This window comes from Pseudorca crassidens, chromosome 16, assembly GCF_039906515.1.
Source record: "Pseudorca crassidens isolate mPseCra1 chromosome 16, mPseCra1.hap1, whole genome shotgun sequence".
Classification (NCBI taxonomy): Eukaryota; Metazoa; Chordata; class Mammalia; order Artiodactyla; family Delphinidae; genus Pseudorca; species Pseudorca crassidens.
Window position 1 is genome coordinate 25,980,545 of NC_090311.1, and position 25,372 is coordinate 26,005,916.

The following is a 25,372-nucleotide window of genomic DNA, read 5'->3' on the forward strand; positions in this document are numbered from 1 at the left end:
GCATGTACCTGACAGCTGGTTTACTAATTTTAATACTTAATTTTCTTTTTTTTTTGCGGTACGCGGGCCTCTCACTGTTGTGGCCTCTCCCGCTGCGGAGCACAGGCTCCGGACGCGCAGGCTCAGTGGCCATGGCTCACGGGCCCAGCCGCTCCGCGGCATGTGGGATCTTCCCAGACCGGGGCACGAACCCGTGTCCCCTGCATCGGCAGGCGGACTCTCAACCACTGCGCCACCAGGGAAGCCCTTTAATACTTAAATTTTAGCTGCTCCTCCCAGTCACATATATTTTCCATATACCAACATATTCCTCTCTCCCTCTCCAACACCCTAGTTTCTTTGAATGACCTAGTTTGTATCATTTTAGGTCAGTGCACCATGTTTCTGCCGGTAGTTGAGTTTAAGCTGATTTTGAGGCAGATAAAATGTCCATAGTCAACAGCATGTCTAGTCATGATTTGCCTATAGAAAAGTTTGTTTAGTTTTGTGGCTGAGTCAGACCACTTCTGTCCACCAGGGTGCAGATAACTAGTGTGCATGCATGCTGATAACGCACGATGCACAATTAACTAAAGTTCTTGTTTCTTAAGTTGCCTCTATTTAATGTCATAGGAGTACACATCCTACACAGAGATCATATCTGCTTTGCTCACCATTGTACTTGGAGCATATTATGGGTGTTTAATATAAATGAATGCATGAATGGATGTGTTGACCAAAAATACACTAAAAATTCATTTCCTTGTATTTATACTGCAAAACGCAGCCCCATAATAAAATTAACTTCTAATGGCTGTCTCCCTTCGTTTGACATTAACTATAGACATATATGGATAGAAGCATAGAGTAGACTTATTCTGCTCTTTTGTCCAGCCTGTTAAATCAGCTTACTTTGTACCTTTCAGGCAGAACCCTGATATCTATAAATATCCTCTTCCCTATTTAGCAAATGCTAATAATCCTGTGATCCCCTCTCCTCAGGAGTTGGGTTAATGTGATGCTGTACTGTATTTGCATTTGTCTTGCCTAGACCATGCTTGAGATGCCATTTGTTATTTCTCTGGAAGAAAATATGAGCTGAACTTTCCATTTCTCTGTAATTTCATTTCAAGGTGCAACATGTGAAGTTATTGTTTCCTGATGAGGAAAATTGCTCATTGGAAATGTAGAAGTATTATTTTTTATACTATTAGGTTTATAAAGTTTAGTTAGAATGTTTTCTTTCTCATCTGTGTTTTGCTTTTCTCCTTTTAAGACGAATAGAAATTATGTTTTTTAAATCATTCAATTTCAAATATAATGAGTGTGTAGAAGCTCTCAGCCTGCAGAAAGCAGTATTTATATATACTGATTTTTTCTGAAAGAGACACATGAGGAAAAACCTAAAACATTTATTTTGAACCTTGAAAATATTTTATAGAAAACAGATTCTTTCACAATGTCTATACTAGTAAATGATGCATGAGAAGAACTTTCTTAACCTGTACCATTGTTTAATGTACAAATGTGATAAATTCCAGTTGTTTTAGCATTTTATTGGAAAGGATAATGAGGACATCTAATCAGGAACCCAGGAGGAGTAGTACAATGTGTTTTGCCTGTTCTTAGCCTTTTTATATCACCAGTCCCCTAAGGGGCTCAGAATTCTAATTTTAACTGTTCTGAAAGGTGGTATTATAAATGAGTGATTGCAATGTAGCTAATAGAAGCCAGGGAGATTGCTCATAAACAGAGTTTTAAAAAGGAATGGTGTCAAATAATTCAAGGCTGGAGAAGATAAAGAACAAAAGAAAAAATATGCCATAAAAAAAAAAAAGACTTGCTTAATCTTTTTTTGTTTGTTTGTTTCAAATCTATTCATTCTCTCTTCTCCAAATCTTTTGGAATAGAATTTGTCTGTCTTAAACTAAACGTTACATTTTGTTGCTGACAGAAATTGAGGCATAGAGAGGTTAAAGTGGTCAGTGTGAATACAGTACTAAAAGGGGTAAACAAAGGGCCTCTGAAGCAGAAGGGAATTCTTATAATTATGCATATTTGCATATCATTGTCTCAACTCTTGAAAATTATTTCACAGAATTATCATTTGATCTTAGTGAACAGACTGGTTTGAGTTATTTCCTGGTGTGATGCGGATAAAAAAACATAACCATTTTATATAATTCTAAGACTCAGTTTGAAGGAATTTCCACTTGGGCTGGGAGATTAGATTATATGCCCTTTAAACTCTGGGATTCTTTGATTCTTGATGTAACCATGCCTCATTGGGAAATGATTGTCAGCCGCAAGACAGAACAAATAACTATCTTGTAAGATTTTTCTTATGTTCTTAGCTAAAAAGCAGCATGGCTTATTTCCATCCATTAAAAGAATAATAACAACAAGAAACGGAAATATTAGATTACTAGTCAAAAATACCCTGGTTAAACTTTAATGTTTTTTTGCTTCCAGAATGACCTTTCAATTCCCTAATTTCTCTGTTGTATTAGATTCTTCATCTGAAAAACATAGATGATCTATACCGTGAAGCTATACTGTAAGAGTCATGTGAAAGTTAGAAGATGATAGAGTATTTTGAATGATGGAGTCTTAAACAAGAACTAAAATAAAGTCTTAAAAAGAGAGCCCAAGTACAATTTTCTACAACCTTTTGAATAGTACCTTAGTACCTTAAATCTTACATTAACTCGGGTGGGTAATTCTGTTTATTTCAACAGCTATCATATAGTGTCTAATAAGCGCCAGGCATTGTGGGAGATGGAAGCTATCTATAGTCCTTACGCACAAGAAACTTCACTCTAGTATAAAGGAGAAAAATACAAAAATCAGTTCCCTACAGTCAGATATGATGGGTGCTCTGGTAGGGTGCTCTGGTATATATATATATATAAAGGGCTTCAGGAATGGGAGTTGGTTAGTAGTACATACTTCCAGGAGATTTGGGGTGACTGTTAAGCTGGATTAATAGAAGGAGCAGGAATAAGCCAGGCTATTTATTAAGTTGCTGAATTTACTAAAGTATTTCTGCCAAAACTTATAAGCAAATGGAATAAATGACATTAAAGTGGAAAATAGTACTATAAGCGCTCCACAACCAAGAACTTTTTTCAAGGAGGAGAAGGCATTCTGATACCCAGTAATATCAAAGTCAGTGCCTCCAAAGTAATCTCTGTTCTTCATGGTTGTTCAAGGGCTTACTCTCAATTTTGCGCAAATTGAAAAGTGCACCAGACCAGGAGGTGAGAATCCTTCTCCTGGGCTTGGATAATGCTGGTAAGACCACTCTTCTGAAGCAGCTGGCATCTGAAGACATCAGCCACATCACACCTACACAGGTGAGCACTGCCTTGCCCCCGATGCTTGTGTGACATGTGGAAGATGGTAATAGCAATATGAAAGACAAATGGGAGATAGAGTTTTGTCCATTTGTAAATTTTGTTACTGAGAAAAGTCTATACAATTTTAAAATAATCTCAGATTTCAAAATATATCAAGAGATTCCATTTATGTGAGATACTTAGAGTTGTCAAATTCATAGAGACAGGAGAGAGAGCAGTGGTTACCCAGGGGCTGGATGGATGGCAGTGATGGTTGCACAAGAGTGAATGTACTTAATGCCACTGAGCTGCACACTTAAAAATGGTTAAAAAGGTAAATTTTATGTTACATATATTTTACAATAATTTTTAAAAAGAAATAATATAAATTTATATGTCTATACATAGCAAGATACAATCACTTCCCTCTGATCTAAGTAATTCCTTTTTAGAAATAGCTTTATCTTCTCTGATTTTGAAATTAATACATGTAGAAAAATACAGAGAGAGCATAAAGGAAAAAAAACAGTACTGTGAGAAAAACCACTTTTAGTGTGTATTTTTCAGACTTAAAAAATACAAATATATGTCTTTTTTTTTTTTTTTTTGGCCACACCATGTGGCTTGCAGGATCTCAGTTCCCTGACCAGGGATTGAACTGGGGCCATAGCAGTGAAAGTCCAGAATCCTAACCACTAGGCCACCAGGGGACTCCCTCAACTTTTTAGATTTTTTGGGGTGGGGGCTGATGGGGGTTGGGGGCCCTCGCCACACGGCATGCATGCGGGATCTCAGTTCCCCAACCAGGGATGGAAGCTGTGCCCCCTGCAGTGGAAGCGTGGAGTCCTAACCACTGGACTGCCAGGGAAGTCCCTCAATTTTTTAAATAAAAAAACAATTACCTGTATTTTTTTTTTTTTTTTTTTTTTTTTTTGCTGTACGCGGGCCTCTCACTGTTGTGGCCTCTCCCGTTGTGGAGCACAGGCTCCGGACGCGCAGGCTCAGCGGCCATGGCTCACGGGCCCAGCCGCTCCGCGGCATGTGGGATCTTCCCGGACTGGGGCACGAACCCATGTCCCCTGCATCGGCAAGCGGACTCTCAACCACTGCGCCGCCAGGGAAGCCTAATTATCTGTACCTGTATTTTTATTTATTTTTTTAAAAATTTATTTATTTTTGGCTGCATTGGGTCTTTGTTGCTGCGCACAGGCTTTCTCTAGTTGCAGCGAGCGGGGGCTACTCTTCGTTGAGGTGCACAGGCTTCTCATTGCCGTGGCTTCTCTTGTTGTGGAGCACGGGCTCTAGGCGCGTAGGCTTCAGTAGTTGTGGCACACAGGTTCAGTAGTTGTGGCTTGTGGACTCTAGAGCACAGGCTCAGTAGTTGTGGCTCACAGGCTTAGTTGCTCCGCGGCATGTGGGATCTTCCTGGACCAGGGCTCGAACCCACGACCCCTGCATTGGCAGGCGGATTCTTAACCACTGCACCACCAGGGAAGCCCTACCTGTATTTTTAAATCCAGCCTCATCAACCCTCCTCTTTCGTAGGGCTAAGCAAGCAAAGCACAAGGACGGTGGTGCTCCCAGCATGGATGTTGGAGACAAGTCCTGCCTGGAAGAACTTTAGTGGGTTTCTTTAGGCCTCCTTCCCTGCAGGAAATCCTGAGAGAGCTTGACCTTTGGCCAGGCCTTTGGGTTTCCTAACTAGGGGCAGCCCTGTTGGTCTTACTTTTTAAGTGTTTGAGCGTTTGAGGTTTTAGCAAAACCAGAGTTATTTACCATTTTCTGTCACTGTCCTGTGATAAGAACTTGGTGTCGGGTTTGAATGGCTGTGCTGGTGTGTGTACTTCACGGCCAGCGAGTCTTACTGATTCGCAGCTCTTTGCAGAAAAGTCATTTCAACTGCTACCAAATGAGCAATTTTACAGCTTCTGAACAAATTTAATGTATGGCCTGAGGAGGAGCAAATTACAGTAGTCTAGCCTAGAAGGGCTGAAAACACATATTAGTGTGTCAGGATTTCTGCCAGAAAAAGAAGGGCTAGGGGTTTTTTTCCACATTAGTGAGAGGCTGTCTCTCTCAAGAGCACCACTAGAATGAGGACATCCACACTGTGAGCAGGGAAATGAAATCCTAGTTATGGACCCAAAGCTCCAATTCTAACTTTCAGGCTCTGTTTGTTATGTTATAGGTGACTCTGTTATTATGTCAAGGTTTCGTATTTAATCTTTAAAAACACACTTTTATTGTGTTTTTGTTTTATATTAGAAAAAGTGATAGATGCTCATTGTAGTAAACTTAGAACATATAAATAGGTAAAATTGAGAAACTAGAAATCACCTGTAATGCCCAGTCAGACGTAACCACTGTTAACATTTGAGAATGTATCCTTTCAAGTTTTTTTCTTTGCCCATATATGGTGGGTATATTTAAAATAGAAAGTAAAAATGGCTCATACAGAGTATACTGTTTTGTATCATCTTTTCCACTTAATAACGTATCTTGAACATATTTCTACGTTGTTCTGTATGTAAATACTTATACAGTACACATCTCTAAATGTTTGCACCCATTCATTATTATTTCCTTAGAATAATTTCTTGGTAGATTTGTTGGGTCTGGTGACTTACAGACTTTTAAGGCAGCTGACACATATGGTCAAATTCTAGGATTTACACTTATTTATTCCCTCATCCCAGAAAGGATTTGTTGTTGCTGGGTCTGACATTTACTACTGTAGTTAAGTGTAGAATTTTTAAACGCATAAAAGGGGTTTTGTGAATGAGTCAGAATGAAGTGCGCTTTTACAATAAGCTTAAGCCACTTCCCTTAGGAGTTCTAAAACTTCTAATTTATTCAGTCATTGGCATTTTAGAGGAGCAGTAGTAAGCATCATCCCCTGTTGTCCTCTAGTGACTGTCCTCAGTGGAAATTGGGTGGCAGTGTTCCCGTACTGTTGCCCTGTGCCTTCTCCTTCTGCGTGAGGCAGTAGTGCTGGGGAGCTGCCAGAAGAAGCAAATGTTCATGGAGGCATCCCCAGACCCACTTAACTCCAGCGATTCTGGATGAAATGTCACTTCTGTGGGAGCAGGCTGTTGATGGGATTTTTCAAATCCTTATTTCATTATGTCATTCTTTCAAGAAGATTTTTTTAAAATCTTGCTCATAAAATGCCTTCTCTTCGAACCCCAAAGGTCTTGTTAATTTGTTTCTCTGCACATGAACTCCCAGCTCACCCTTCTTCCTGCCCCTGATTGGCTTACCTTCCCCAAAGTTCCACCTTGAGTCACTGTCCTGAAAATGAACACTTTCTTTTCAAGTTCATCAGAGATACCTGTTAAAGAACAGTTTCAAATGCCCACTTGTTTGTTTTCATCACCACCTGTATGAGGGGTGCTACTCCAGTTTCAAACCAGCCTCCCGCTTCGTGTCCTGAGTTCAGGTCCTTCCTTTTCTTGATCAATGCATATGAGGCAATTTCTTTCATTTTGAGCTGCTCTTAAAGAATCCAGTCTTCCAGATTGTAGCTCTTGCCTCTTTTTTTTTTTGCCTGCATTGGGTCTTCGTTGCTGCACGAGGGCCTTCTCTAGTTGCGGCGAGCGGGGCCTACTCTTTGTTGTGGTGCGTGGGCTTCTCATTGCAGTGGCTTCCCTTGTTGCGGAGCACAGGCTCAAGGCACGTGGGCTTCAGTAGTTGTGACTCTGGGCTCTAGAGCACAGGCTCAGTAGTTGTGGCGAATGGGCTTAGTTGCTCTGCGGCATGTGGGATCTTCCTGGACCAGGGCTCGAACCCGTGTCCCCTGCATTGGCAGGCAGATTCTTAACCACTGCGCCACCAGGGAAGCCCCTTGCCTCTTTTTAAACTTAACATTTGTTCTGTTGTGTTGAGTCTGCAGATTCAGCTTTGTTTTCTTGTTAGTTTCATGTAATGTCCTGTTAAATTTCACCATGCTGAGGACTCATGGGATGGGTGGGGGTCTGTGTTGATTACCAGAGCTGTTCTCATAACAAGTCATCCTCAGCAGTTCCATGTATGTGTGCACTCAGCATGACATCATCAACACTGACCCCAACCTGAGTGACAGAAGCACGTGTAAATACATTTTTGTTCCCCATCAGAGAAAACTGTTTTCAGTATCATCTGTGTCACGTCTGGCAGAGTACCTCAGAATTAATAAATAACATAGCTGGTAAATGTAACTTTGTCAGAAATTGATCTCAAAGCCTAGTAAAACTTGATATTTTTTGTTTCAGGGTTTTAACATCAAAAGTGTACAATCACAAGGTTTTAAACTGAATGTATGGGACATTGGTGGACAGAGGAAAATCAGACCATACTGGAGGAATTATTTTGAAAACACTGATATTCTCGTAAGTACTCCTTCTGATGCATCAATTCATAATCTCTTCTCCCCTGTCTTACTAACATTTACACTATAATTGTCTTTCTTGTCAATAATTCCATTGCCGTAACATTGCTCTTCATCACTATGAATTTAGAGCTAGCAGACAGATTGTGGAGCTTTGTGTAATTTATATAAGATGTTTTTCTGTTGCTCAGTAACAATGTTGTGCCCACACCCACCTTGGCAAATAAAGTATTTATTAATTACCATAGTGATTTGAACAGCAGAAGAGAAGTCAGAAGATTGTGCCATTGACTCCATCAACCCAAGGAAATCAACGAATCAGGTATATCCCAAAGAGAGCAACCAAGATAGTGAAGGTCCTGGAAACCATGATGTATGAGGAATGGTTGAAAGACCTGACGATGTCCTTCCTGAAAGAGAAAATGCTTGGAACTGTCTCTAGTTGCTTCAGGACCTATCTTAAGTCTGAGAGATTGGCTTCATTGTGAATAGTTCTAGAGGACCAGGCAAGGAGCAGTTTGGGGAGTATTAGGGTTTAACTCAGAATAAGGAAGAAGTTTCCTATAATCGTAACTGTCCAGAAGTAGAAGAAGCCGCCTTAGGCTTCTGGGATTCCTTCTGCACTGGGATTCCTGGCTCAGGCAGCATTCACGCAGGCAGAGGCTGAGACTTGAGCTCCCAGCTCACTGCCAAGTTCTCTAGGACTACTGTTTTAGGATTCTTGGAGATTTTACTCTCCAGGTGCATGATTTCTCCAATCCCTCAGCCTCTCAGCTCCTTCACCTCCCCTCCAGCGAGCTTGCCATCCGCCCCACCTCAGCCACTCACTCATGGTCGTACCGTAAAACCAGGACCTTTCATGAACTTGGATAGGAAAAAATGTTGCATAATATCTCCGTTAACCTCTAACTGAAAGTTTGAATTTACTTTAACTATGACCATAGACAGTAAGCTGCAAAAACACGTCGATATCTTCATTGCCAGTAGAACTCACCTTGCATCTCAGACAGCTTCCCTCTCTGCTGCTGCTTCCTAGGTGTCTCTTTCTACCTGCTCATTCCTATCAGCATGCACACATCCTGTAGTTGCTCTTGTTTAAAACAAAGAACTCTTGGCTTCCTGTACATCCTCCTCTAGATACTGTCCCATTCCTCAGCCTCTCTTTACAACTCCTTAAAAGAATTTTCTGTGTTCTCTGTCTTCACTTCCTCTCCCCGCAGGCACTCGGAACCCTCCAGTCTCACCGAGAATCCACAGTGCCGAGTCCCATGTTCAGGTTTCATTACTCATCTCACTTGACCTGTCAGCACATTTAACAGAGTTGGTCGTCGTGCTGTCCTTGAAACATTGTCTTTCCTTGGCTTCCAGAATTCCATTCTATCTTGGTTTTCCTCCTGTCTCACTGGCTACTCCTCCTCAATCTCCATTGCTATTTTTTCTTATCTCCCAACCTCCAAATGTTGGAGTGCCCCAGAGTTCAGGCCTGTGCTTTTCTTCTCTAAGTCGCTGCTTAGATGACCTCATCCAATTTCAAGGCGTTAATCACCACCTACATGCTGGTGAATCCCAAACTGTTATCTCCAACCTGGAACTCAATTTCATATACAGCCAGTTGCCTATTTGACACCTGAACACCAGTGGCTAGTAAGTCCCCTCAACCTCAACATGTCCAAAACCGAATTCCTATCTTCATCCACCCCTGCCCAAATCTTCTTCTCCAGTCTTCTCAGTAAATGACAGTCCCATTCATCCAGAAGGACTGGACTCATCCTGGGCTCCTTTTCACTCCCCACATCTTCTCCATCAGCCAATCCCGTCAATTCTACTTTCAAAATATTTCTAGAATCTGCCCACTTCTCTCCATCGCCACTGCTACCGTGCACTGATTTTTTTAAATTTATTTATTGTTTTTATTTATTTATTTGGCTGCATTGGGTCTTCATTGCTGCGCATGGGCTTTCTCTAGTTGCAGCGAGCGGGGGCTACACGGGCTTCTCATTGCGGTGGCTTCTCTTGTTGCAGAGCACAGACTCTAGGCGCACGGGCTTCAGTAGTTGTGGCATGCAGGCTCAGTGGTTGTGGTTTGCAGGCTCTAGAGCGCAGGCTCAGCAGTTGTGGCACACGGGCTTAGTTGCTCCACGGCATGTGGGATCTTCCCGGACCAGGGCTTGAACCCGTGTCCCCTGCATTGGCAGGTGGATTCTTAACCACTGCACCACGAGGGAAGCCCCCCATGCATTGATTATTGCAGTATCATTCTAACTAGCCTCCTAACTTCTGCCTTGCCTCCCTCAAGTCTCTCCTCAACGCTATAGCTATATTGATCCTGTTAAAACATAAGCTTCCCAGCTCAGAGTTAAAGCCAAGGTTCTTACAGTGGTCCACGAAGCCCCCTACCTGCTGACTCCTCTTCCAAGCCCTTCTCACCTGGTGCCAGCTACACTGGCCTCCTTGCCATTCCTGGAACACAGGCATGCTCCCACCTCCGGGCCTTTGTCATCACTATTTACAATGCTGGAATTCTTTTTTCTTAGATATTCTCATGGTGTAGTCCCTCACCTCAGACATACTTTTATTTATTACCTTTCTCCTCCACTGTAATGTAAGCTACATGAATACAGGAACTTTTCTTTTCTTTTTTTTTTTTTTTTAACTGTTGTATCCCCAGTGCTTACAAAAGTACCAAATAAATGAAATGGATAATTGTTATAGATGGATTCCAACATTAGGTAGAATGTGGAGTTCTATAACTTCTAAATTTCCTTCCAACTCTAAGGTTCTATGATTCTGTATCATTGTGGTCAAGTCCAGAGGCTTATTAATTCTATGAACTGGGTGGAACATCTACTTCACAGAGGGTTGATGAGAAGTAGTGAATTTATTTATCATGATTCTTAAATGGGGAATAATACCAAAATATAAAATTGTACTATCATCAAATCAATAAACACATGTGAGATACCAAGATGGCCGTCACAAGGGCTCATAATGTTTCTGGCCCATGGTGAAGGTAAGTTCCCGTATGTTCCTTGTGCCAGGTTGAAGGTTTAAATGGATGAGAACAAAAAGATGAGACACATCCATCCATCCATTTATCCATCTATTCAACCAGTTATTCTTCCAAAATGTATTATATACCTTCTAGGAGAACAGAAGAGAAATGTTGGGAAAAAAGAAAAATTTTCCCTTTAATACAGAAATTTCTTCTATAATCTCAAATAATGTGTCTGGTTTTGAAATATAATTTTAGAAATTTTCAAATTTATGTAGAGGTCAAAAAAATAGTGTAATGAAACCCTAGTTACCTACCCATCATCTGGCTTCCTTAATTTCAGCTTTAGCAATCTTGTTTCATCTCCCCTACCACTACTTTTTTTTTTTTTAAGTATTTTAAAGCAAATCCAAGCCATCATATTGTTTCACTCACGAATCCTTGAAATGTAGAGATGAGTCTCTAAATTGTATGAAACTACATGTTAGAAAAACTGAACATTAAAAGTCTTTCAAGGGCTTCCCTGGTGGCGCAGTGGTTGAGGGTCCGCCTGCCTATGTAGGGGACACGGGTTCATGCCCCGGTCCGGGAAGATCCCACATGCTGCGGAGCGGCTAGGCCCGTGAGCCATGGCCGCTGAGCCTGCGCGTCCGGAGCCTGTGCACCGCAACGGGAGAGGCCACAGCAGTGAGAGGCCCGTGTACCGCAAAAAAAAAAAAAAGTCTTTCAAATCCCAAAAATCAACAAGGAAAGTCCTGGAACTAATAAGTGATTACAGCAAATTTGCAGGCTATAAGGCTAATATACAAAACCTATAGAGTCAAGCCAAATCATTATGCTATATACCTTAAACAGTGCTGTATGTCAATTATATCACAATAAAACTGGGGGAAGAAAAGGCTATAGATTCTCCTTTACTTTTTGAGGCAAGAGTTGGGAAAAAGCAGGCAATTGAGAGAAATCACAGTTCTATCTGTTCATCTACTGGATTAGGTACTTTGAAAGAAATGTCCAAATAAGGGCTATATAGGGACTTCCCTGGTGGTCCAGTGGGTAAGACTCCACACTTCCAATGCAGGGGGCCTAGGTTCAATCCCTGGTCGGTGAACTAGATCCCACATGCGTGCTGCAGCTAAGAGTTCGCATGCCACAACTAAGAAGTCCATATGCCGCAACTAAAAAAGATCCCGCATGCCACAATAAGATCCCGAGTGCCACAACTAAGACCCAGCACAGCCACAATAAATAAATAAATAAATTCCTTTAAAAAGAGCTGTATATAAGGACATTAATGCCTTAAGGCTCCATGAGGAGGTCTCAGAAACTTTCTGGTCTACAGATCAGGGTAATTTTAAAACATAAGCTCTAACATCTTGAGGGTAGACTGCAAGGTAGTTGTAATATGACCCTGGATTCCACACTTCCCATTAGCTAAGAGCACCTAGGAATTATTGGACAATCCAGCAAAACTAAGTTCACAGTAACCCTAGAGGAGCTTTCTCCAGCTATATTATGCTGCCAGTATCAGACAATATTTTGGATTGAGTCAAACCTTTTGTCATTTTCCAATGCTATTTGAGATTAAACAAGTCTTGAGGAGCAGCTGAGTACCCAGGGTTAGATTCTAAGGCCTTGGGGCTTTTAGCCCTATCTGCCCATTTTGTAGCAGCTTGGAGTGACAGTGGTAGATGGGTTACATTAGTTTGTTTGTACTTAATAGTCTTCCACTGTTGGTTGAAAAGACCTATTACACTAGACTCCACACTGCCTAGAAGAGCAGGGTTGAGGCTTGATGCATTTCGTTGCCTGGTTAATTCTTTTCAGTTCTCTCTAGAGTGCCAAAATACAGTCTTGCTTTAGAGCAGGTGTCGACAAACTGATCCAGCCTGCCTCCTGTTATTGTGTCTCGTGAGCTAAGAATGGTTTTGACATTTTTAAATGGTTGAACAAAAAATCAAAAGAAGAATAAGATTTCATGACACATGAAAATTATATGAAATTCAAATTTCAGTGTCCGTAAATAAAATTCTGTTGGAACACAGCCACGTCCATTTGTTTATGTATTTTTTTATGGTTGCTTTTGCACTACAGCAGCAAAGTTCAATAGCTGTGAAAGAGATTGTATGGGCCACAAAACCTAAAATATTTACTACCTGACCCCTTACAGAAAAAGAGTACCAACCCCCACTTTAAATTATATGTTTCTCTAGAGGTTTGAAAGAATCAGAGCAACTCCTAAAAGTGCAGTTATTCTCAGGGATGATGACACTGAGAACATGACTTCAGCTTTATTAATTTGGGGGAAGTGACTAAGAAATTAATCCTGAGATAAGATAGAAGGGAGGGGATAGGATGTCTTCCATTTCTCTTGTGCCAGGAAATAACAGCCTTTTGATAGACAAAAACACATCATTTTTTTCAAGGTATATATTAATATTAATACCAAACTTCACTTACTTTATCATAATTAGTTTTGTGTCTAAACACAACATAATTTAAGGTAATTTGCCATCATTTCCATATCCAAAGGACATCAAGTGAGACAGAGCTCAAACAACCATCTCTTATATTATCTCCATAATATCACTCACACTTGAGCATCAGTACCACTAGAGCACAAATAACTGAAAACAGGTCATCCAGAAAACTTACTTGTCAGTTTCACCCTCCTCTTAAGACTTTTGCTCAAGCTATCAATAAAAAGCCACACTTTTTAGTGTCATCTCTTCTGTCTCCGTCTACCCCTCTGGTGGAGAAATACTTAAGAGCAATAAAATGGCCAAAAGGTGGCAGCAGGAGGGAGGAGGACCAGAAGCAAGAGGAGAAACAAAGAGCCTTCATTCACATGGTGGATAATCAGTCTCCGGATAATCCGAAATTGGCTGAACTTCCATCCAGAAAAAATCTTTTTCTCTAGGTCTTCCTCCCACAACCAAATAAAAATTTCCAAGCAGTTGCCAATGAAGGTGTGAATTGGCTCTGCTTAAAGCATCATTCTCATTCTGAGTGCCATGGATTATAAGTTTATTTTAGAATAGGTTTATGAAACTTAATTTTTGAAGATCCATAATGTTTTAAGACCAGTCAAAAGCACTATATTTAACTTTCTTTAATACTTTCTGAGTATTTTTTATTTGATAATCTGTTTCTGGATTCTTTTTTTTGCTCAGTATTATGTAGCAACCTAAATGGGAAAAGAATTTGAAAACAAATAGATACATGTGTATGTATAACTGAATCACTTTGCTGTACACCTGAAACTAACACAACATTGTTAATCAACTATACTCCAATATAAAATAAAAAGTTACACCAAGGGGGGAAGGGGCGGGGATGGGATGAATTGGGAGATTGGGATTGACATATATACACTATTGATACTATGTATAAAATAGATACCTAATGAGAACTTACTCTGTAGCTCAGGGAACTCAGTGCTCTGTGGTGACCTAAATGGGAAGGAAATCCAAAAACAGAGGGGATATATGTATACGTATAGCTGATTCACTTTCCTGTACAGTAGAAACTAACACAACATTGTAAAGCAACTGTACTCCAATAAAAATTAATTTTAAAAAATTAAAGTTAAAAAAATGGTTTTTGCATGACTAGATTAACACTTACGTTATTAACAAGAAAAAGAAAGGAAGAAAAAGAGGCTATCCTTATCCTTAGCTATTGACCGCAAGCAAACAGATACTTGCAGGAAGAAACTGGGCAGCGCTGGGGAGGGGGTAACCAGGAGAATCGTGTGCCACCATAGAAAAACAGATCTGTGGGATCACCAGAGACTGGTTTGTGCTTAGGACTTCTTCACTTGGCCCTTTTAATAAATGGGGCAGTTGTTTTATAGCCTTCCTCCTGGAATTATTTTACAATAATTTTCAAATTCTATAAAAGTTATGTGAGAAAAATACTAAATGATAGGAAGAATTTATGTACAGTTTAGGAAAAGCCCCCTTTTGACTCTTTTAATGAAAATGTTCCTTGTGAAATTTAATGTCAAAGCAATAAGTAGCAAGTCATTTAGCAAGTAACTAAAGTAAAAGTTAAAACTTTCTTATTGACTTTCAGCCTCTGGATTCTTTGGTATTTCAATCATCATCTTTCTTGTCTACTATTAAAACTATCTTTCCATTCCTAATTATTCTCTCCCAACTGTTTATTTTTCATCATATCAAACACCAATTTCTTAACTGTATCTTTTTCTTTTCTTTTTATTTTTGGCTGCGCCACGCAGCTTATGGGATCCTAGTTCCCCGACCAGGGATTGAACCCGGGACCCGGCAGTGAAAGTGCCGAGTCCTAACCATTGGACTGCCAGGCAATTCCCATTAACTTTATCTTTAATTGTATTCTCAGCCTTGTCTCAGCCTCTTCTACATTTACCTTCTCACTCATACCCTTTGTTCTCAAGCACATTTTTTCCTGCTTTGTAATCTGAGCCCAGAATACCCTCCCAGGGATCACCTGACCCTTCTCCCCTCCCTCACATCATCTCCCAGTCTTGCCTGAGTGAAGATCATCTTAATCCACTATAGACTACCAAATAGTTCTAATCCCGTCCTTTGTATTCAGGTTCACTCTTCCATTGCATTCCTTCTTTCTACATCTGTGTTTATACTATGCCTGCTACTATATAATGTGAGACCCACCAGTGGAAAACTAAGCTACCACCATGTTCTGACTTATCAGACAGTATCGAATTTTGTGTCTCTGTGGTGTGCATTGAGTCAGAGTAATATTAACAATAACAATAATAAGGCCACAAAGAAATACTGAGACCAAACACATCCATCCTTTCTCCTATGATTCTCCATGAAGGAAACACAGGTGAGGTGGTCCCTGGTATCATATTTAGCACTAGTGACTCTAAATTTATTTGTTTGTTTGTTTATTTATTTATTTATTTTTGGCCGTGCTGCGTGGCATGCGGTATCTTAGTTCCTGACCAGGGATCGAACCTGTGCCCCCTGCACCCTGCCCCGGGCCGAGGAAGCGCTGAGTCTTAACCACTGGACCTCCAGGGAAGTCCCAGCACTAGTGACTGTAAATGAGAGTGCATTAACTTAAGCAAAGGAATTTTAATTGTTGGGGTTTTTTTCCTTTCAAAAGAGAGCAAGTTTTCAGAGTAGAACAGAATTTTAAGGCACATAAAGGTGGGAATTCAAGATTGCTTTTCATTGTTGTTTTTCAATGATATGTTCTTTCAAAAGAGCGTTTCCATTATACCATTAGTTTAGTAACAATTCTAATTTCTTTAAAGAAAGTTTGAAATTTTGATAATTTTTAAGATTAGCAACTGGGAGAACATTTAATACACTGATGATTTTTTTTAATGACTACAAAATGATATCTCTGGTTTTCTTTTTTTTTTAATTTACTTATTTATTTTTGGCTGCATTGGGTATTCATCGCTCTACATGGGCTTTCTCTGGTTGCAGCGAGCTGGCGCCGCTCTCCGTTGCGGTGCGTGGGCCTCTCATTGCGGTGGCTTCTCTTGTTGCAGAGCACAGGCTCTAGGCTCGCAGGCTTCAGTAGTTGTGGCACGTGGGCTCTAGAGCACAGGCTCAGTAGTTGTGGCGCACGGGCTTAGTTGCTCTGTAGCATGTGGGATCTTCCTAGACCAGGGCTCAAACCCATGTCCCCCGCACTGGCAGGCGGATTCTTAACCACTGTGCCACCAGGGAAGTCCTCAGATTTTCTTTTTAAATTAACATATGAAGAAGAATTAGAAGGGAACTTTCATAAGAAATGAAAATAATTAATGTGCTTGGGTTCTGGAACTATAGGCGATTATTCTTTCTTCTTTGGTCTTATCTAATTTCCCTTATCATTGTTATAGGATGTTATTTATACAATAAATACAATTCAGTGATGGGAAAGAAAGCTTGGGATTTGTAATTTACGGTAAATCTCAAAACTTCTCTTACTCTGGCAAAGCCTATGCCCCTGCTATTTCCAGTACTTGATCTTAACCTCCCAGCACCTGAAGACAGCATACAGTTAATACTGAAAATGGTACTTTCAGAATGATGATGTTCGAGGTCTATAGGATTTGTAAATGCCTCAAAACACTATCCCTTCCTGACAATTTGGGACACAGTATAGCAGAGTGCTTAAGAGCAACTAGGGACTTTACTGTCAGGTATGCCTGAGTTTGAATCCCCATTTTGTCATGTACCAAACGTAACTTGGGTAAATTACTTAACTTCTTCGGGCTTATGTTTATTTATGTATAAAATGGGATAAAAATGAAATCTAACTCACGGAGTGATAACGAGGATTAATAGGGTAAATCTAGTAAGAATGTTCAGTGAATGCCTGTTAACTATATCTATTTTTATCCTGCTTGGCTCTCCTGACTTCCTACTTTGGAGTTTTGCTGGAGGTATTTTCTGGGCCTCTCCATTTAATTAATTAATTAGTTTATTTTGCATCCGTAGATAAGAATTACCACCTCAGTTTCAGGATGCTGTGCTAATGTGAAAATCTGCTGATTGGGAATCATCTGCTCCTTCCCTAGAAGTTGCCCTGTCTTTTTCCATATTTGCTTATTGAAGTAGCCTTCTTCTTTTACTTTACAGATATATGTAATTGACAGCGCAGACAGAAAAAGATTTGAAGAGACGGGTCAGGTAAAAAATTGTTCTGTTGAGATACTTCCCAAATAATTGGGTATTCATTAATCTACTTTGTAAATGTATAAGAGTGGGGGAAGTATTTTTGTTTAACCTGTGCAGTTTAAACAAAACAGTCATTCTGGCAAGCAGGCAAAATACCACTTGCCTAAAAAGAAATTAGTTGAGAATTCTTTAAACAATTTTTCGTTTAAAGCCTTTTAGTTTTAATCAAATTAAATAAATAAGGTATAAGCAAATGGAACTTACCACCATGCCCAAAAGCTCTTCCCAGGCCACATAGAAATGAACCTGAGGAACAATTCACTTATCATTTCTGTGTACATTTTTCAATACCAACTTAATTGATCCAAGGGTAACTTGGACAAATTAGAAGGTATGGGAAGAAATGTGCAAGCCAAGACTAAGCTGCTCTTCTTGCCAAGCGAAGAGATAGATATACTTTGAACCCAAATATGACTTCAAATGCAGAGTGCATGTCAACATGATTACACAATGCAATCTGTGTATGCAATTTTAAATAGAGAAGCAGTGGGCATAGACCATTTTACCCAGACTGAGTGCACTGATAAGAAGTGAGTAGTATCGTGGACCTCTTTGGAGAAGTACCTTTACATTTTATTGCAGAGTCCTTGGCCTGTGTCCTAAACTACTGCACGTGGCCTTCCAAAGGTAGCAGTCCCCATGTTTAAGTTCCTTTTCCCTGGAAATTAGTTTGAGAACTCTCCAGACTCCTGGAGACAGCCCCTCTCCCTTCTATACCTTGATGATTTCTAGACTTCACTCAAGTGAAGCAATGTTAAACATGAGTTTGGAAGTGAAGGGTGTCAGATGGAGATCTGCCTCTTGAACCATCCAGTTCTCTTTGACAGCCCAAGTGTCTTAAGTAGCTAAAATGTGGGTTGAGTGGGGAAGAGGTGGATCCTGGCATTTAGCTAAGTATATACCTTCTCCTGTACTTATCGCAGGCAAATCAACATACAGTTTAGATCCCAACCAATAACCTAAAAATTAGAGACCTTGCCAGATGGACTAATGCAGTTACTTTAGGATGTGGGTTTAATGAAGTGTAATGCACATGCATGCATGTTTTGGAGACAGAGATTGATGAAACAGAATTATAGTCTCTAAAGCAATTGTCATTTTTAGTTCAAATTGTAAAATATATATGTATATGTACATATACATACATATATATGTATGCGTATCTATGCATTGAAAGTTACTTGCAGATAGTAACGTTTGGGTAAGTTTAAAATGTCTAACCACAATTTGTGTTCTCCCTCGAACAGTATTTCTCAAAGTACGACTTATGAATCCCCTATAAAAGAACCACCTGGGGAACTTGTTAAAAATGCAAATCCCTGGACCCTGGCTTAGACTTTCCAAAGTCAGCATCTCTGGGGCAGGCCCAGGAATTTGCCAGGGGATTCTTCCACAAGCTTAAGTTTGAGAACCACTGCCCTTGAAAGTTGCTAGTTGATCAGCTTAACTTACTTATTTCTGATTAGAAATGCATGGTTAAATATCATAGATTTCATCCTCCCCTCCCCATATATTCCCACAATGATCCAGGAACTAGCTGAATTACTGGAAGAAGAAAAGCTAAGTTGTGTGCCCGTGCTCATCTTTGCTAATAAGCAGGATCTACTCACAGCAGCCCCTGCCTCTGAAATTGCAGAAGGACTGAACCTGCACACCATCCGCGACCGAGTCTGGCAGATCCAGTCTTGCTCAGCTCTCACAGGAGAGGGCGTTCAGGTGAGGTTACTGGAGGGCTCGGTCACCTGGCAACACGGCAGCCAGCCGAGGTAGCCTGTCTCATTGGTTGGGCGGATCTAGATAGAAAAAGATATGAAACAAATAGCCTTTGATGGGCAGATGAACCATTCCAGGATGTGAAAGGCCTGGAGGAGTTTGATTCTTTTCTACTTAGCAACCAATCCGATATCATTAACTGTTCCAAGAAAGCCACAGATAAACCACCCCCCCGACGAGTGACAAGCTACCCCACTGGGGAGGAGGTTCGGAATGGAAGAATTCAAAAATGCTTTCCGACTCTAGGGTTCTTTGGTGATTGGGTTGGGGGTTTTGTGTTGTGTCTTGTATTACGGATGCTAAATACTTGCACTCCCAAGGTAACAGAGCCATCAACAACACACTAGCTATCCTAGAAGTGTTTTGTCTTTTCTGTTGGCTGTCTCCACTGCTGTCAGGGTTGGGGCCTGTTTCATGCTACTTCAGGTTTGTTTCCCATGGAGAAGCTTCTGCCGACCGAAAGCCTTAGGCTTTAACACTGAGGAACTGTGTACTGAAGAGCAGCTCCCCCTCATTTGATCTTAATTTAGGGCAGAAAACGATTGTAATCCAGACACCTGAAAGGCTCAAAGAATGATCAACAGTTTCAGCTCTGATGTTTCCTACCAAGCAGCCTCAAACCTGTTGACCCTTGGGGTCAGCCCCCTAGGACCACTTCTTGATTCTGAAGCCCCCAGCGTGCTCTACACGCCTCATTTTCAACATCTGGTGTACCTGCCAGGGAGGTGACCCAGTGCTGTGAGAACCAGACAGCACTGCTCTAGGATGCTTTGGGGGATCAACAGCATCTAGAAAAATGGCATCTCCCCTCATTGCCGTAGGACACGTGTCTCTGGTGGCACGACCAGTTTGCTTTTCTGTGAACTTGGTGTGTTGGGGGATGAGCCCGAGATTTGATTCTCCATCATTGTCCGGCAGCCTCTTTCCGTTTCCCTTCTAATACTCTTCTCCCCCTCTCTCAGACATTTGATACTGATTTGTCTTAAAACTGCCTGACCACTTTTATCTCAAGCAAATAATCACTTCCTAGAATTATCTCACCTGTTCCAACTGTTTGCTGCCTGGTTTTTCCCTCTTTGTCACACAAAGAGCCAGGGCCCCTTCTGTGCTTGGCCTCTGATCTGAGGGCAGACCAGTCAGCACGGAACAAGCGCCCCTGCTCCAGACTCCTTGACACCTGCCCCTCAGAAGCTCTTGGTGCGCGTGTGTGTGTTGTGCAGGCTCCCAAGTAGCCGTAGATTACCTCGGCTGTGTCCCCAGAAGGGAAGCTGGGGCCCTGCGAGTCTCTGTGAGGTGTAGGTCTACGGAGGGGGGCAGGTGTTAAGTCTCATCTGTTTCCTTTTTTCTTTCCTAGAATGTGGTTATAAAGCAATATATTCTCATTTTAATCATATCAAAATAATACATAAAATTAAAAAGTTCTTTCATTTCCTCTAATCCCACTCAAGAAAGAAACTAACTACCATTAGTAGTTTTATTCTTCTCAGGTCTCCTCTATAAAATTGCAATCACTTATGTGATTATGTATATCTTATCAGGTTTTGAATTAACTGGGCGATTTTCAGCTGGTCCAACAAGTATGTTACAACCCAGAATGTTTTTGAGTAGGTAAACTCTGATCATTTTATTTAGCTTCTCACTTTTAAACAAAAATCAAGTTCTGCCTAAGGTATTTCCCTCAGTTGTGCCAAAGATGGTACTCATGAGGCCTCAGGTTATTTTGGTGAGGCTGAGGCCCAGGAAAAGAGAGTAGCTTTCTTGTGTTTGTACAACCCACTTCAGCAAGAGGACTCTGCCTCTCTAAATGGTTTAGAACCCAAATATAGAAAATAGAGAACATCTTGAGTTTGGGGACTCTAAAGATGGGGCCTTAAGAAAATAAATGCAGGGACTTCCCTGGCGGTCCAGTGGTTGGGACTCTGCGCTTCCAGTGCAAGGGGTGCTGGTTCAATCCCTGGTCAGGGAACTAGCGTCCCACATGCCACATGGCACAGCCAAAAGATTAAAAAAAAAAAAAGCAAATTAAATCATTAAAAAAATAAAATAAAATAAATGCATTCTGTATGTATACTCCTAAGAAAGTAGGAATTGACAGCTCTATTATCTTTTTTCACTCGTGGCCAGAGTGTCAAAAGGAAGAAAAAGCAAAGCTGGAATTAACAGTGAGGCTCTTGTTTCTTCAGCCAGCCTTAGGGATATAAAAAGGAGGGACTAGGGTCATCTCTTTAGAGGAATGGCATTCAAGTCAAGGGTGCTTCCTCAGAGGAGCGTGGAGTTGGGAGGGAGCTCTGGTCATTGTCTTTCCAGTCCCCACCCTTCCCGCTCGGCCAGGCAGAGATGACAAGGACAGACTCCTTGTTGCCAGCTGTTGAGCTGCCATAGAAATGAAGTTCCCTTTATATCACAGGATCTTTGGGCCAAAAAAGAGGCTGTGAGCTACCAGACAGACAGAGGGTGGGGGCAGGCAGGAATCAAGTGAGACAGTCCTGTATGGTTTGATCTTGTTAGAAAGTTCTTCCCAGATCAGGGACCTCAGCAACCAGGTTCACAGGAAATGATATCATGAGAGATCCAGTAAAGAAATGTGAACAAGAAAAATCATGGTTTTGTATGGAGAAGAAATAGTTTGAAGGTCACTTAATTAGTTTAGTAGATAGTACCATGGTGTATAGAATTGGGTAGTTAAGACTGGGATTTCAAGGTTAATGAGATTAGATTATGGTTAATAGAATGATATAAATTTAGAGAATTTAGCCATTATTTGAAACGGGTTATTTAATAAAAATGTTAATTAAGAAGGGAGTCTGCTGTCTGTTGTCCTTTAATGGTAACCTTTGAGGACTGGAGAAAGGTCGTGGAAACACTTTTCATTGTGAGGCACTGATTGACCATGTCCCTCTCAGGTAATACCTTTGACCTAAGCTCTTGCCCACTCAGCCAGTTTCTTGGTTTTCATTTTAAAAAGAGTCACTTAGGTGGAATTCTTTCCCTGCATTGCTTAGTTCAGGAGCAGGCCTTTTAAAGATTCTTGTTAATTAAGGCTTTAACTATTCTCAAAAATGAAAGACTTCACTAGAAAAATGTCACTTTCAGAGATTCTGTGTAAAAATTTCCTGAAATTCCCTAAATTCCTATTTCATCCTCCCATTCCACCCTCCCCACCCACTACCCGCTGAAAGCTGGTCAGTAATGGGCAGAGCTGCTAAAATGATCAGATGTGAAGTGGGTCAGGTATCTGGCACCACAGCCCTAATGACCCTGAAAGAAAACGCACAAAGGTTAAAAAAAAAGACCTGGAATTTCTGTTACTGTTTCAGATGTTTACAAACAGTGTCTCTATTTACATTGTGTTTAATCAAAATGCATTTGAGAGACATGTCCTCTACTGATAAATAACCATCCAGTGGGTGAGTCAAGGGAACAGATCCACTAGGTGGGGAGCTATGCCCTCTGGGGTAGTCGGGCAGGGAGATCACTTCTCCTTAGCCAAGTAGCTTAAACATATGATTTGACATTATGGAAGTTAGTGATTCCTGGGGTGGATTTCACGTTCTTGTTCTACCTGATATTCTGATGGCAAATACATGCAGTCTTTACAAGGACAGGCAATCCCTTGCTCTGGGTGTGGAAATCGGCTTTTGAGGGCTTCAAAAGAGTTTGGAACAGGTCTTTCTTTGCCTGACTAACGGCGATGAGGAGGCAGCCCATCATGTTATTAAAGGAAGTTTTCATGGGAAACTATCAAGAGCAGAGCATAGGTAAACGGCACTAAAAGCTGAAGGAGAACATCAATCTTGGAAACTCTGGGCTATGGAGAGCCCCATAGTCCAGGGGAGTGATCAGAGGAGACCCAGTTATGTCAAGCAGATGAAGGCAGAAAGAGGAGAAACTGAACAATGTTTGGGAGGGAAAACCTGCAGCCCCTGCAGGCAGACTGCCTTGCAGACATGGAGCGGCCTCCCTCTGCACCCTGGGGCTGGGCCAGGGTTGCTAGGGCCTCTCCTAGTGCACAACATCTAGCCTGGGACTCTTCTCTTCTTTTCCCTGGGTGTCTGGAAAATAGTGAACAAAGATCTGGCTTAGAGCCAGAGAAAGATATAGAGAAATCAATCCCTCTTCCACCTGCAGACCTGAATGTGAACCCCAAACCACAGCTTTCCTTGGCTGTTGTAGTTTCAGGTGCTTGAAGACATTTCCTCCCTAGAACATTTTGTGTGTGTGTGTGTGTGTGTGTTTAATTAAAATTATACTGCATTGGAATTTCCTTTCAAAGCAGAGATCAGCAGTTTCAACCTGGTCTCTAACCTTAGTCATAACAGAGACATGCCTACACCAGTAGCTTTGAGCTAGCAGAAGATTCTCCTGGGTATTGCTCTCCATGCCCCTACCTCATGCTCATCCCTTCTTTTCACATCGCTTCCACATTCCTTGTCTTCCTTCACCAAGCAGGAGCCATGATCCGGCTCACAGAGGTCTCACCTACACAGAAGGGGCCTCTAGCAGTCTGAGCCCTGACGTGTGAGCTGTCCTTCAGAGCGCCTTGCAGGTGAACAGTAAACATTCACTAGCCCAGGTTCTTGTTTTTGTTTCTTTTTCCTTGATCCAGGGGACCTTCCCCTTAATATGCCAACAGAATTTCAATATATTTTTTAAATGACATTTACAACTTCTTTCTAGGCCTGAATCAGTCATTTTCAACTCCCAGTGTGTATGGGACTGCTTATCTGCAAGTCAGACCTCAGGTTTATTTTTAAATTTTCAGATGTCTCTGTAGACTAAGGAAGCAAGCTTGGGACATGCGATTCTGCTGCCTCTCTGGTGCAGTGCCCTTTGTCACCAGAAAAAGTATTAATAGCAAGCAATATTTTATGTATGCTGCTTCCAGCTGCTCCTTGACCCTGGGGGCCCAGTGGCACAATGGGATAGGCTGCATTGCTCAGCAAGGGTCTGAGCTCTGTCGTCTTAAAGCAATTACTGATGTGACCGTGTAGTCCTCATGGCATTAAAAACCAGGCCCACCCAACCATGGCTGCCACTGCTCAGTTCCAACCATCAAGCAGTGATGGATGCATTGCAAAGAGATCAAATTAAGAGAAGTGCAGTGAGCTGGATGGACCTAGAGTCTGTCATACAGAGTGAAGTAAGTCAGAAAGAGAAAAACAAATACCGTATGCTAACATATATATATGGAATCTAAAAAAAAAAAAAATTGTTCTGAAGGACCTAGGGGCAGGACAGGAATAAAGACACAGATGTAGAGAATGGACTTGAGGACGCGGGGAGGGATAAGGGTAAGCTGGGACGAAGTGAGAGAGTGGCATTGACATATATACACTACCAAATGTAAAATACATAGCTACTGGGAAGCAGCCACATAGCACAGGGAGATCAGCTCGTGCTTTGTGACCACCTAGAGGGGTGGGATAGGGAGAGAGGGAGGGAGTAGCAAAAGGGAGGACATATGGGGATATATGTATACATATAGCTGATTCACTTTGTTATAAAGCAGAAACTGACACACCACTGTAAAGCAATTATACTCCAATAAAGATGTTAAAAAAAAAAGAGGAGTGCAGTCGGAGACCACTCTTCCCATAGAAAGGGCATCATGCCTTTAATCCCGAAACGGAGAGATCTGTGATCAGTAGGTTTTCACCCATATGGTTAGGGGCCGCCTTATATTTTTCCCAGCAGTTAGTAGGGAATAATATCATGACATGGTAAAATGTATTTCCTCTCCCGAAGGCCGAACGAAGCTCAGTATTTGAGGTTCAGTGTCTCTCCTTAGTCTCTGGTATTGAATTGAAGCTAATCAATTCAAATTCAGTTTCAGCGAGGTTGGCCAGGGGAGGTGCGGTGGAGGACGAAAGGGAGGACTACTTATGCCATAAGGTTGTCAGCACAACCTGACAACCTCATGGCATAAGTAGTGAGGAAGCGTGAGGAAGATCCAGTACGCAGAAATTTGGTCAAACCAGTTTTTGACAATAAAGTTTCAACCATTAAACGAACCTATGAGTTCATTTCCTTCTTTGGAGGCAGAGCAGTAACCTACTTCAAGTAAATGATCACCTTTTCTCAGTCATCTGTTTTTTTGGGGTTTTTTAATTAATTTATTTATTTTTGGCTGCGTTGGGTCTTTGTTGCTGCACGTGGGCTTTCTCTAGTTGCGGCGAGCGGGGTCTACTCTTGGTTGTGGTGCACGGGCTTCTCACTGCAGTGGCTTCTCTTGTTGCGG

The 25,372-nt window shown here is 41.4% G+C and overlaps 1 protein-coding gene across 1 annotated transcript in view; it reads left to right on the forward strand.

Annotated features, from left to right (window-relative positions):
- ARL3 (ADP ribosylation factor like GTPase 3) overlaps window positions 1-25,372 on the forward strand; it is a 32,380-nt gene that overhangs the window by 3,604 nt on the left and 3,404 nt on the right. The window contains exons 2-5 of the mRNA XM_067709537.1: window positions 3,192-3,335; window positions 7,568-7,684; window positions 17,263-17,313; window positions 18,892-19,077. Of these exons, the coding sequence (XP_067565638.1) occupies window positions 3,192-3,335; window positions 7,568-7,684; window positions 17,263-17,313; window positions 18,892-19,077 (498 nt within the window). The remainder of the gene's footprint in view (window positions 1-3,191; window positions 3,336-7,567; window positions 7,685-17,262; window positions 17,314-18,891; window positions 19,078-25,372) is intronic.